The sequence below is a fragment of the Zea mays genome, chromosome 6 (genome assembly GCF_902167145.1).
Source record: "Zea mays cultivar B73 chromosome 6, Zm-B73-REFERENCE-NAM-5.0, whole genome shotgun sequence".
Classification (NCBI taxonomy): Eukaryota; Viridiplantae; Streptophyta; class Magnoliopsida; order Poales; family Poaceae; genus Zea; species Zea mays.
In genome coordinates this window covers 138,173,648-138,186,874 of record NC_050101.1, presented here as the reverse complement: position 1 = coordinate 138,186,874, position 13,227 = coordinate 138,173,648, and the positions used below count along the sequence as shown (strand labels likewise).

The window sequence follows — 13,227 nt, the reverse complement described above, 5'->3', positions numbered from 1 at the left end:
TAATCTATTGTCTAAATTATAAAATAGATAAAAAGGATAATAGAGTCTCTACGTGTATGAAGTAGTATCATCTATATTTAGATAAAATTTAAAGAATATGATTACATGTATACAAGAGAGAATATTCTCTTTAAGATAGAGAAGTATATAAAGTTGTCGCCAATAACTTCTCTATCTTATCACCTATCTTATTTCATATTTCAAATTTTAATATATAAATAATATAATTTACAGCGCAAATCTTTTATTTCACACAGTCTACTACGGATATCTAAACAATCTTATGTTAGGAACAACCTAAACTTCAAAAGGTCCAGTTCTCAAACGTCAGATCTCATCAGCTCTGCTCATTTCCCGTACATTAAAAGCAGGTGCAGTGCATCCAGTCCCCCTGTCGCTGTCACCGAGGATTGCCCTAATCCACCCACTAAAACAATATATTCCATAATTGTTTTATTCCCCACGGCAGATGGTATCTTCACCGGTAAGGCTGGAGATGAAAATTAAAAAGGAGTTCTCCAAAATTTAGTCTACGTCATGTGATTAAATAAATAAACCAGTATAGAGTTCTTTTAGATTGTGTATTAGACTATCTCTAACAGTTTACTTATCTTATCTCTTATTTTATCTTCTATTTCAAACTCCACTTCACGAACAATATAATCTATATTATAAATTAATGTTTTAGATAACCGTATAAGTAACCTATTGAGACACGATCTTATAGATTCGCAGTCTTTAAACTATAGGTCTTCGGATTATATAGAAATATAGGCTCCATTTCCATACCTTTTTTTGAAGAAGAACTTATCAAATGATTTGTGCTTGAGTATCCAAAAAGTTAGGGAAAATCTAAACTACTTTATTAAGTACCTAATGTGGGCATCTGGTGCTACCACAGCTTCACCCTCTCCACACCCAGCGCTCGCAGAAATAGTGCAGAATGAGCACTCAAACCCACAACCCTCTGCTAACCACTAGACCACATGTATATTAGAGCAACTCCAAGAGATTAGCTAAAAAGACTAGCCAAATTTACTGATTTTGCTACTCTCTAAAATAGATTTTAGAGAAAAAAATGTAGGCTAATCCAACAGACTCGGTAAACTTACGGACTGAATAGAGAGTGAAGCAGGCTATCCAAAATTGGAGAGCGGAGATGGAAAAATAGAGAGCCACTAAATTTGAAGAGTCGTTTACAGAGTCTATTGGATACAATTTTCTTTTAATATTAGCTAAATTTACCTTTACAAAACTATATACCTAGTCTCTTGGAGTTGTTCGAAATAAACAAAAACTATATTTGTAGTCTAGACGTCGCTCCCCACGCTCTCCCGCCTCGTGGCAACGCACGGGCACAACCTAGTATTTATAAAATGAAGAATAATGAAAATAGAACGAAAAGAAAAACATTAGCAAAAAATATCTACAATAACATTTTTAGCTTATATAGATATATAAGTGAAAGTAATTTTACCTCCGTCTACAAACTTAAGCATGTTTATTCTCTAAAATCTGTCAACACAAGTAAATATTTCTTATATACGCCCCACTTTTTCAATTATTAATTAATTTACCATTTATGGTAGCGACTAGGCACTAGACTAGTTGAACATATGTAGATTATCTTCGGTTCATGCATATAATCACCCAAAACATTGTTTTGTACTATAAACTACACCGTTTATATAGTAGAATTTGAAATAGTTAATGTGAATCGGTAATCTGCTAGAGATAATCTTATGTTGTATCACCGTAATCTTTGAGCTTCAGTGAGGAGGAACCCATTGCTTCCCCAATAGTTTTTTATGAAAAAAGTCTAAATTACTGACTCCACGTATGAACAATGTTTATATAAACTTTTAAAACTATTTTTTTATTTACCCCTCCACTATTTCGATTGGTTCAATCTACTCCTTAACAAAATTTTACTTTTTATTTTATGTATAAATTAAGTTTTTAGTTTAAAATTTATTGATCAGTAGCTAATGTCATAACTTAGGCTAGAAAAATATATTATGATTCTTTATATTTATTTTGATAGTTTAAAGATCAGATAAGATAATAAATTTAATGATACAAAACTAAATGTAAAATAATAATAATTCTTAATATATTTTTCTCACATAAATTATTATAACCTCAACAAAATATGTATTTAAAATTCAACTTTTACGTGGAGAAACAAAAAAGACAAATCTTATTAGAGAAGATTTGTCTTTTGCTTCTCTACGTATAAGTTGAATTTCAAGGCAACCTTGGACATCATAACTTATGTTAGAAAAAATATGTTATAATTATTTATCATTGTTTCACATTTAGTTTTGTATTAATAAAGTTATTATATTATCTAATCTTTAAGCTATCAAAATAATTTTTAAAACTATAATTTATTTTTCTAAATACTATGGTTTATAACGTTATATTTAAACAATAATTTTTAAAATTATAGTATCTTTAAAGCTGACCAAAACTATAAGGTTGTCATGACGACTACATCGAGAAATATTGTTACAAAACATATCCTCGATGTTGCACTTATACAACCGCAACTTGGTTGGAAGAGAGCAAAATAGAATCCGCATATTATACGATCATCTCTAAACAAAAGATGATTAGCGGCGGAGTTTCTCGTCCGGGTTTCACATCCCACCATCACCACCAAAAGGACGCCCTTTTTTCTTAGTCATTTGACTTGCAGCCACCAAGTTGTCGCATTTCTTCCCACTCCGGTTCTCATCTGCTGCTCCACGCCGATCCAACTCGGAGTCCCCACTCCCTCGAATCGCAGCTGCTGCAGCGGAGCACCAGGGTCTTGCCTCGATTTGCGGCGAAAGCACGCCGTTTTTCTGGTGGTTTGTAGCGCCGAGCGGTTCTTGATTCCGGCGCTGGTTTTGGTGCTATTGAGGAGGAGGTGGGGGTTTTCTTTCGATTGGAGGGGTAAAAGTTGCCGCCTTTCTTGCATTCCACTCTGTTCTTGGACCGGATTTCTTCTCCCTGCACGAACTCGAGCTCGAGCTCGGCTCGGGCTTCTCCAACCTCCAACGCGTAGTCCCGTCTAGTTTTCTTACATACAGGTTATTAAGCTTTTTTTTTGTAAGCCTTGGTAATTTCACTTCAAGCCGTCCCTAGTTTCAGAGAAGTTCAAGTAAATCTGAGTATATATGGTCATATGTTCTCGCAGGTGGCATTTTAGTGCTTGCTTCTTTCAAGAACTGCAGCGTCTTGATTACTGCTTTACCTCTTTGCGGATGGATGGATGCGATTGTATTGAGCCACTTTGGCAGGCCGATGATCTCTTAATGAAGTACCAGTACATATCTGACTTCTTTATCGCACTTGCATACTTCTCGATCCCTTTGGAGCTGATATACTTTGTTCAGAAGTCAGCTTTCTTCCCCTACCGATGGGTACTCATACAGTTTGGTGCGTTCATCGTTCTGTGTGGGGCAACCCACCTTATAAACATGTGGACTTTCACTACGCATACCAAGACCATAGCTGTGGTGCTGACAGTGGCAAAAGTGGCGACAGCCGTTGTGTCATGCATAACAGCTCTGATGCTTGTTCATATAATCCCTGATCTGCTGAGCGTGAAATTGAGGGAGAGGTTCCTGAAAGCGAAGGCCGAGGAGCTTGATAGGGAGATGGGGATAATAAGGACACAAGAGGAGACGGGAAGACATGTGCACATGCTCACGCACGAGATAAGAAGCACACTTGACAGGCATACTATTCTGAGAACTACACTTGTTGAAATGAGAAGAACTCTTGGTTTAGCAGAGTGTGCTGTGTGGATGCCATCACGCTCTGGAACAACCCTTCAGCTCTCACATGCACTCCATACCAATGCTCCGCTTGGATCAGTTGTTCCTATCAATCTTCCGATTGTAGCTACCATTTTTAATAGTAATCGTGCTGAGAGAATACCACATACTTCCCCATTAGCTTCAGTAAAGGCTCAGAAAAGCAAGTACGTCCCACCAGAGGTTGTTGCTGTCCGTGTTCCGCTGCTGCAGCTTACAAATTTTCAAATAAATGGTTGGCCCGAGCTATCTGCAAAAGCCTTTGCAGTGTTGGTTTTGATGCTTCCTCCAGACAGTGCACGAAAATGGCGACCCCATGAACTGGAGCTTGTTGAAGTTGTTGCTGACCAGGTAGTTATCAATTCTATTTCTGTCTTAAACTGCATTCTTATATGCATTCCATTTATATCTGGTATGGTTGTCTAGTACACTCTTGCATTAGTACTAGTGTGCCTTACCACTATAAATCATATGGTCTAAAGAAACATAAATCCACATAAGAGAACATCAGTCGAAGGTTGGAGCTTAATTCTGGTTCGCCCTCTATGGAAAGGAAAAAGATTGGAGTTCAAAACTCTAGCTCTTGAACCATTTTAGTTCTGTGCCAATTTTTTTTAAAATTATTTATTTTGTATCTTAATTAGATATTTTTAGAACATTTTTTATATCCCCAGATGCTCTTTAATAGCCTTTCAGCACTTTTCAGTTTGCAGTGGAGTGTGAATTGTGTATGACTTCAGTTGCTAACTTGCTTTAAACGACGTTATTTTATTGTGATTAAAGAAGTATTTCTTGCATAATCAGCTAACTGCTGTCATAAACTGTGTTAAGATGATTAACTCTATTTGGGGATGTAACATGTCTCCTATTGGTTTTACAAGTATTTACCTTGGTGGGCCTTCTAGAAATGAATGCTCTCTTTTTTCTCATTTTGTTTGTGTGCATGTCCTCTCTTTATTTTTTGGGGAAAATCCATAGACAAGAAATTTGCCAGGCATGTATTAATAGTGAAGAAGCAATTTAAACACCACACATTAAGAAAAATGATCACCCTCACAATGGAAGCATGTCCTCTCTCTGCACTTACAATGAGCAATTCTTGCTGATACTGAGCTTGTCTGTCCTCACATAGCACATAGATGAGACTTCCCATGAAGTATTTTGCACTGTTTGTGTTGTCTTATATCCTTAATTCATCATAAATATCATTGCTAAACGAGCCCATTCTCTCATTTAGGTGGCAGTTGCACTGTCCCATGCTGCCATTTTGGAAGAGTCCATGCAAGCCCGTGATCTGCTATTGGAGCAGAATATTGCTCTGGACGCAGCACGCCGAGAGGCAGAAATGGCTATATGTGCTCGGAATGATTTTCTTGCTGTCATGAATCATGAAATGCGGACTCCTATGCGGGCAATCATTTCTTTATCATCCCTCCTGTTAGAAACAAAACTTACTGCAGAACAGCGGGTGATGATTGAGACTATACTGAAGAGTAGCGATCTTCTAGAAACTCTTTCAAATGATGTTTTGGATATATCCAAGCTTGGAGACGGCAGCCTTGAGCTGGAAATTGCACCTTTTAATCTACATGCCACCTTTACAGATGTAAGTGCACTTTTATGCTTTACTATTCACTATTATGTTATCCACAACCACAAGGGAAATTGGTTTGACTTATTCATCTTGTAGGTGGTTGATTTAATTAAACCAGTAGCTGCATTAAAAAGGCTATCGGTAATGGTTCATTTGGCTCCAGAATTGCCCACCTGCGCAATTGGTGATCGGAAGAGGTTGATGCAGATAATACTAAATGTTGCTGGGAACTCCGTTAAGTTTACAAAGGAGGGTCATATTTCAGTTTCAGCATCTATCGCTAGGCCGGATTCTCTGAGGGACCCATACGCTCTTGACTTGCATCCAGTTCTCTCCGATGGGTCTTTTTACTTGGCTGTGCAGGTTAGTTAATGAGCACTCACTGCATTGCCACATTGGTTTAATTCCTTAATCTTCTAAAGTAGACTGAGCTGCCTATCAATGTGTGTGCTCATAGGTTGAAGTAATCGCCAGTAGATTTATAACTACTGTTTGTTATGCCCAGATAGCTAGTGCAGTACTGCAGTGGTCGAATGCCTATATTACAGCCTTGTTAGTTGTGTTCCATGTCGTACAAATTAGCCGTCTATTATCCATAATGTGCAACGCAGTACCTTGAATTAAAAAAAGGAGCCTATTTGGAGTTGATTGGTAGTCCTTGATATTATATTATAGGTTTAGGTATGCTTGTCCAGGCATGTAGCCATACTATAATTTTCATATTTGAGGAGGAACTGGCCGTTCATCTAGATGGACAGTTTTATTTAGAAAGGAAGACCTTAACTTATGAGAGATTTTCCAGATGAGTTTAGGTTGCCGTCTTCGTTTCAAAAAAAAGAAGGGTTATTATTTGCTAGTCTGCAGGAATTCCATTGGCTAAGCACACCACAACATTGATCTGCCTATTATATATACATTGCACAATATCTACAGCAAATCTGATGCCAAATAATGCTGCAGGTAAAAGACACCGGCTGTGGAATCAGCCCACAAGATATGCCTCACACCTTCACAAGATTTGCACACCAGCAAAATGCTACAAACAAATTGCGTAGTGGCAACGGATTGGGTCTGGCCCTTTCCAGAAGGTATACCAGTAAAGTTTTTTTTTCCTGAATGAATTTTGTCTCGAGAGAATTTCATCTTGGACGCTAATGTAGAGTGTGCATATATGCTCTCTCAGATTTGTTGCCCTTATGCAAGGGAACATCTGGCTGGAAAGCGAAGGCGTAGGGAAGGGCTGTACCGCAACGTTCTTTGTGAAGCTAGGACTATCTGATGCAAATCTCCGGAGGATGGTGCCTCCTGTCCAGCCAAAACATGGAAATGCAGATCCAGATGTATCATCAATAATCAACGGCGACATGGCGATTCTTCCGCGTTGTTACCAGTCGATGATATGACAAGGAACTGCAGGAGGAGCCTGATCTTGTGATATCATGATTTGAAGGTGGATTCACGGGGTTAAGGATGCTGTGTGTAGAGATTGCTCTCCCCGTTTTTTTTTTTTTTTTTTTTTTGCAGAGCCGTCGCGCTCTAGGCAAGCAGGTGCGAGTGCGATCGGGCGAATCCAAAATAGCGGGACGCCTCTACTAGGGAATTAACAGCGCAGGGAGAGCGGTGCGGTGTTTTAAGAAATTATAAGTTGTGAGATGAGTGGCGTGTTTGTTAGACGTCATTTAGGGTTTTCTAGTGTTGTACTAGTATAGTCTTGGTAGAGAGAAGCAGAAAGAAGCTGATCTGTACACGAGGCAAATGAAATGCTGATGACTACTTATAAGGCTTCTACTGTTTGTACAGTATTTTTTTTGTCTACATAAATTGCAACAGTATAGTATTTTTGTCTCTATGAATTGAATTGCAGGTGTAACAGTTCTTTAATTTAATTCGAAACGAACAACCCGTAAAACATGAAAACATTGGTGTGGTTTCATGACAGATGACATGATTTCATTTTGGAAGAATGTAAGCAAAGCGTGAATTTTAACTGTAGTTGTATTTGCAACAGTTTATATATTTGAATGTAGTTGGATTTGCATCAATCTATATATGTTAATAAATTTTCCCACAATTTATCTTACGGGACGTTTGGATTCCTTCATTTTAGATCCTTCATTTTAGAGGAATTGAAATTCACTTAATAAAGTAACTTATTTAGTTTGGAATTTAATATTCCACCACTTTCCAAAGTTCAGATATTAGTCTATCTCAAATTCATGGACTAGGGGATGGGAAATGATTTTATACAGTAGTAGAATTTGTTTCTACTCTGTAATTTACGTGACACCCTTCGTCTTACTTCTTCTCTATAGTAAAATTATAGCATCTTGCTAATAATAATATATAAATATATTTTGTATAAAACTGAATTAGCTTAATTGATATATGTCTAAATTATTATTATTAGAATGGAATTCAATTTCAATGATCCAAACGGTGATATTATCCAAACGGGCCGTAATAAAATTTAAATTCAATTTCGACCCGATCCATGCCACTAAATTTTACACCCAACCCACCTGCCTTGTTTGGCTGCATAGAATTTTAACTATGGGATTTAATCCACTCAAAATGCCTTTTCTAGCTGACAATTGCGCAGGAATGGACGATTGCAAGCAGAGCTACCACAAAAATGATACATGGAACGTCGGGAACCGTCTTAAATCATGTAGGAGTATCACAAAACAATCTTCGTGCTCAACCAGTAACGAGTAGATAATAAGGAGACGACATCAAATATCTTCCAAAATTCAAACCAGGACAACAAATTGTGCTACTAATCTCGGTACAGAGTGATGACTAATTACTGTCGACTGATCAAACACAACGGTTGCACTATGCTGATGGCAACACGGAGGGCCACAATTTGTTTTAAACCTTGAATCCACGGCTGTTCCTCCTGCCACGAGCCTTCTCGAACTTCCTTCCCTTGGAGCGCACATACGGCTTGGTGTGGCTGTGCGGCACTCCAGGAGCCTTGCCAAAGTGCCTCACTGCCTCACGGGCATTCTTGGGGCCCCTCAAGAGGACCTGCAATACGTAGCAACATAGCCAGAACATTAGTTCAAGTTTAAGGAAACCTACAATACTGCAGAACAGGGTTTATTATTTCACATGGAATAATGACAACGGCCTTTCTAAAGTCTCAACTAATATCTGGGATTTTATACAGGTGCTGATTAAGGGGGTGTTTGGTTGCTCAAGCGTTTGACTTTTAAATAAAAGTATGAAATATAGACCCAACCAACTGGACTAGATTCGTCTCGTCTTTTAATCTTCAGCTGACAAATTAGTTTTATAATCCGACTACATTTAATACCCGGAACGGGGTTTCAAACATTCGATGGGACAGGGGCTAAATTTTAGCGGGGTGTAACCAAACACCCCCTAAATAACAACTACATATGCTTGCTCAGATACTAGGAAACGTTGTGATCCCAGACAGCCCACAAAGGGAAGTCTCATCGAGCTGGGATTAGAGTATCTTATCATCATTGCAGAACAAATCAGACTACGCCCGTTGTACAAATGACTTAAATAGATGGGTAAAATTGCACAGCTTGGTAAGAAAATAGTGGACGGCAAATGAGTAAAATTCTTGAATGCGCTCAGATACAAAGGAATAGCACTTATCATGACAACCCACAGAGGGAAGTCTCATAATGAGCTGGGTAAAAACAGTATCATCATTGCAAATGTCATTCAAAAGAATAAGCTGCTACACGACCTTTGTAAAAAAGATCATGAACAGAACAAAAACCATATGCATGCTCAGATAGAAAGGAATTTTTTTATCCCAGACAACCAACAAAGGAAAGTCTAATCGAGATAGGATAAGAAATCCTATCATCATTGATAGGAGTATGTCTATTTACTGAGCCAACTACATGCACAGGTAAAATAGTACAGCACGGAAAGAAAAAATAATACCAAAATATTCTTGAATGAGCTCAAATGCAATGGAAAAGCACATATCATGACAGCCCACTTAGGGAAGTCTGAAAATGAGCTGGGTAGAAAGATTGTCATCACAAAAATCATACAAGACTAAGATCAAAATACAACTCGTAGCAAAAAAAGGATATTACAATTATGAAGATGGAAGTGTTCTAGACGAGTCAAAAAAAATAACAGACAGCTCCCTCAGCACATTGTTATACTCGTCAAAGGACATCAGTATTAGCATGGTTAATATAGACCATCACTGGGAGCCAGAAAATAAGACCAAATGACCAGTAGAAATAGATTAAAATAGAGTTGAAATACTTGCTTCTGTAAGGAATCTTAAAAAGTATCCCGCTAAACAATCAGCGCCTATAGCATGGTTAACTTACACAACACTTAATTGTTGTTAGGAGCATAAGGCTTAACTCTGTTCAGAAACACAATAGTTTAAAATGCAGACTAATGTTCACACAGCTTGTACCGTTCAACATAAAAAAAACAAAGCATACCGTGTTCTCGCCAAGTGGAGCACGAAGAGCAAGCTGGTCAAATGTGAGGCACTCGCCACCAGCATTGACAATCCTGGCCCTTGCTGTCTCCGTGAACCTCAGGGCAGTAACCTTCATTGCTGGAACCTCCTGGATCCTTTTGTCATCTGTGACTGTGCCAACAATGACAGCAATGTTCTTCTCCTGTTAACATACAAGACACTATTTCAGCACCATATCCATGGCCAAATGCAAACCAGCTAGACTAACCATTTTGCTTGTCAGCAATTTTTCATCCACTACTATTAACATACACAACTAATCTGACAATAAAGTAGCACGTGAACAAAAAAAATACAAGCACGTTACATTTCATTTTGCAATAACAGATTGTTCTCGAGTGGCTGTCAGATGCATACCTTTCCTTCCATAAACTTGACAAGGCGGCGCATGGAGATTGGTGGTCGGTTGGTTTTACTCATGAAAAGCCTCTTGAGAATGACAGCGTTGAAATTGCTCTTGGTCCTCCTGACCAAGAAACGGTAGAGCTGCACCCGAGCATAACACAAATCAAAATCGCGGGATACACAAAAACGTAGAACGACATGACACCTTTAATACATGGCAAGCAGATAACCCAAAGGTACTGCACATCTATCTATTATATGAAAGAGAGATGAATTCTTTTTATCTTCCAAAGTCGCTTCAGGCCGATGAAGCTTACAGGATTACTACACCGGCGCAACAAGCAATATCCTCGAAAATGATGCAATTGTTAGCATAACAGTATGGGACTACAGATCACACGGCATTTTCAGAACCAAACACGCGACCACGGGCAGATCTATCGAAGATAACGACGCCGCTTACCTTGACGAGGAGCTTGAGGTAGACATCGTCAGACTTGGGCGCAGTGCGCTTGGTCTTCTTATTCCTCCCACCGGCGACGAGGTCGATACCCTATGACACAGCGCGACATCCGCGTCAGGAAACAGCGCAGAAGCCATCTGGAAAGGGCTGCGAGGAATGGAACGGCTGCTCACCATTCCTGCGGGTGCGGCGGCGCTAGGGTTCCTGCGATTGCTGCTTACCTTGTCCGCCTCCTGCTCGGGAAGGAGAGAGGCGGCGGCGAAAGTGCGAAGTGGAGGATCTTTATAATGTGGGTGAAGAGGAAGACGGGTGGTGCTGCTAGGGTTTTGAATTAGTGGGCTATTGGGCTGTCATACGTGGGCCTTGATGGACTACGGAGATAGACTTTTATGGTCTATTATATTGTTTGGTTCCTTTTGACTAAAGTTTAGTTATGTCACAATAAATATAACAAGTTGAATTTCAAGGATATCATAATTTATGTTTGAAAAATATATTAGAAATTTTTATCAATATTTTATATTTAGTTTTATACCATTAAAGTTATTATTTTATTAGATTTCTAACCTATCAAAATGATTATAAAGAATCATAATATATTTTTTTAGTTACTCTAAAATATGCTATTAGCTACTAACCAACAAATTTGAACAAATAACTTGTTTTTTACGTGAAGAAAAAATAAATTTTGTTAAGGAGTAAATTGAACCAACTTAAAGGAGTGGATGAGTAAGGGTGTGTTTGGTTGGAGAGTCAACTAGAATGGAGCGATTCTATTCTAGTTTTTGAGAATACAATCGTTTTATCCTGCATTTGGCAAGTAGAGTGAAGTCCCTCCATTTTTTGTTTGGTTAAAAAGTAGAATAGAGTGAAGACGCTTCGTTCTTTGTTTGGTTAGAGAGTCATATGAGTATAGAGGGGATGAGAGGGAGCAGAGCGCTCGCATTCGGAAAAGCGCTCACATCTGGTCGTTTTTATAGAGCGGGAATATTCTAACTATTTATGTTAAATTTTCATATGGAAACTCTAGGAACCGCTCCACTCTTTTTTCTGTTGAAAATCAAACATCCAGAAAATAAGATGGAGTCGCTCCATTCTTCTTAAGTGTTCTAAAAATTAGTTTAGAGGTTTATGCGAACATTAAGAGTAATTTGGAATTTTCCTAATTAAAAAGACGTTAGAGTAAGAAGGATAATACCACCTATAAATAAGCTGAGAGCTATTAAAAGGAGTACTGCATAGAAAAAAATTCAACGGTTGTCAAAAGCAATCGGAGGCCCTTCCAAACCTCCGTCGGACACTCACCCTCTCCGGCATGGCTGAACCTACGTCGACGCAGTCGCCAGCGCAGACGCCGCCCCCGCCATCGGCGCAGCAGACTCCCGTGGAGGGCGGGCGCGCGGACCTGCTGCCGTGCCTGCCCGCGCGCGAGCTCCAGGCCGTCGACCGCTCCCTCCGGTCCTCCCACCAGAGTACGGAGTGCCGACCCCCCATCATTTCCTCCCTCTCTTCCTCTCTACTTCGCTCTGCGCTGCTGCGGCACTAGCCAAGCCTCGTGGTGCTCGTTCGGTCCACGGCGCCGTCGCGCGCCAGGTGTGCGTTGTTTTGCCTACGAGAATCCGAGATGGATGACGGGGCCTTCCTCTTTCTAGAGGGATATTTTGCATCTTTCTTGTTCCCAGGCAAATGCATAGCGATTAGTTGATTAGGTCCTGAGACTGAGGAGAACGAATCTTGTATCATTTTTTATATGCGGACTTAAATTGTGCACAATGGTTATTAGATAAGTAAAATTGCACTTTGACATTCGGTCCTACCAAACAGGATATTTAAGTGTCGCGGTTTCTACTGAGTTGCACGGTTGATGTTGAAAGGCACGCGAGGGATTTCATGGAGGCTGCGAAGAAGCTCCAGTCTTATTTCATCAGCCTGCAGCGTGAGGATCAACCAAATGCAGAAGAGATGCTTCGGAAGGTATGTTTCGCTTCATGTTCCTATGGTTAGGAGTGCAGTAGGGTGGGTCGGTTAAACTAAAGTGGGGATAGTATGGAGGATTGACTCATCTTCTCATTTGTAGTAGGATGGACATTTCACGTGATTCAATGAGCCCAACTAATCATTTTTTGTTGGTGCTATCCTTATTCCTTAGGAATAGCTAACTTTAATCACTGTTGGGCACCAAAAAGAGCTAGCGGACGGTTCGGTCCTAGGGCCGGACGGTCCGCGGTCCGGACAGTCCGCGTCTATGGGCCGGACGGTCCGCGCGCGCAGAACAGATTAGGGTTCCGAGTTTCTTGCCGTGTTTGTTAGCGAAATTCGCGGGATTAGCTCGGGGAGTTTGTTTGTAACGTGTCCAGCCCCCCTCCTCTATAAATACAGAGGTATACGGCCGATTTATAATCATCAATCGAACCTTCAATCAATACAATTTATATTTATTCTTAGGAATAGTTCTAGTCTAGTTCTAGTTTAGCCTCTCAATCCCTAAATTCTCCGCTTCTCTTCGACTCTACGTCGATTAGAG

General features: G+C 39.6%; 2 protein-coding genes, 1 non-coding gene and 1 pseudogene across 3 annotated transcripts; 2 read left to right on the top strand and 2 right to left on the bottom strand.

The window, feature by feature from the left end:
* Positions 1–2,552: 2,552 nt before the first annotated feature.
* LOC103630068 (probable ethylene response sensor 2) lies at positions 2,553–7,258 on the top strand. The gene is made up of 6 exons (XM_008651158.4): positions 2,553–3,077; positions 3,185–4,157; positions 5,044–5,412; positions 5,497–5,763; positions 6,361–6,488; positions 6,584–7,258. Exons 2-6 carry the CDS (start codon positions 3,252–3,254, stop codon positions 6,801–6,803), a joined length of 1,890 nt encoding a protein of 629 aa, XP_008649380.1. The 5' UTR covers positions 2,553–3,077; positions 3,185–3,251; the 3' UTR covers positions 6,804–7,258.
* Positions 7,259–8,042: 784 nt separating this feature from the next.
* On the bottom strand, positions 8,043–10,957 carry LOC100194344 (60S ribosomal protein L18-like). Its single transcript, NM_001139380.1, has 5 exons — positions 10,877–10,957; positions 10,704–10,793; positions 10,253–10,381; positions 9,855–10,037; positions 8,043–8,430 (listed from the first exon to the last, which is right to left on the bottom strand). The coding sequence occupies exons 1-5, from the start codon at positions 10,877–10,879 to the stop codon at positions 8,272–8,274; spliced, it is 564 nt and encodes a 187-aa protein (NP_001132852.1). The 5' UTR covers positions 10,880–10,957; the 3' UTR covers positions 8,043–8,271.
* Positions 9,537–9,612, bottom strand: LOC111589643 (small nucleolar RNA snoR53Y). Its single transcript, XR_004850995.1, has one exon. It is a non-coding gene; the product is annotated as a small nucleolar RNA snoR53Y (small nucleolar RNA).
* A 1,061-nt stretch (positions 10,958–12,018) lies between the features above and the next one.
* LOC103630067 (mediator of RNA polymerase II transcription subunit 28-like) overlaps positions 12,019–13,227 on the top strand; it is a 65,629-nt pseudogene continuing 64,420 nt past the window's right edge.

Coding starts and splice junctions, on each gene's coding strand:
- LOC103630068 (XM_008651158.4), top strand. CDS start 3,252: ATGGATGGATGCGATTGTATTGAGCCACTTTGGCAGGCCGATGATCTC. Junction 4,158..5,043: donor TTGAAGTTGTTGCTGACCAG/GTAGTTATCAAT, acceptor TCTCTCATTTAG/GTGGCAGTTGCACTGTCCCA. Junction 5,413..5,496: donor TACATGCCACCTTTACAGAT/GTAAGTGCACTT, acceptor TTCATCTTGTAG/GTGGTTGATTTAATTAAACC.
- LOC100194344 (NM_001139380.1), bottom strand. Junction 10,382..10,703: donor ACCTCAAGCTCCTCGTCAAG/GTAAGCGGCGTC, acceptor GCTCGGGTGCAG/CTCTACCGTTTCTTGGTCAG. Junction 8,431..9,854: donor CTCCACTTGGCGAGAACACG/GTATGCTTTGTT, acceptor TACGTATTGCAG/GTCCTCTTGAGGGGCCCCAA.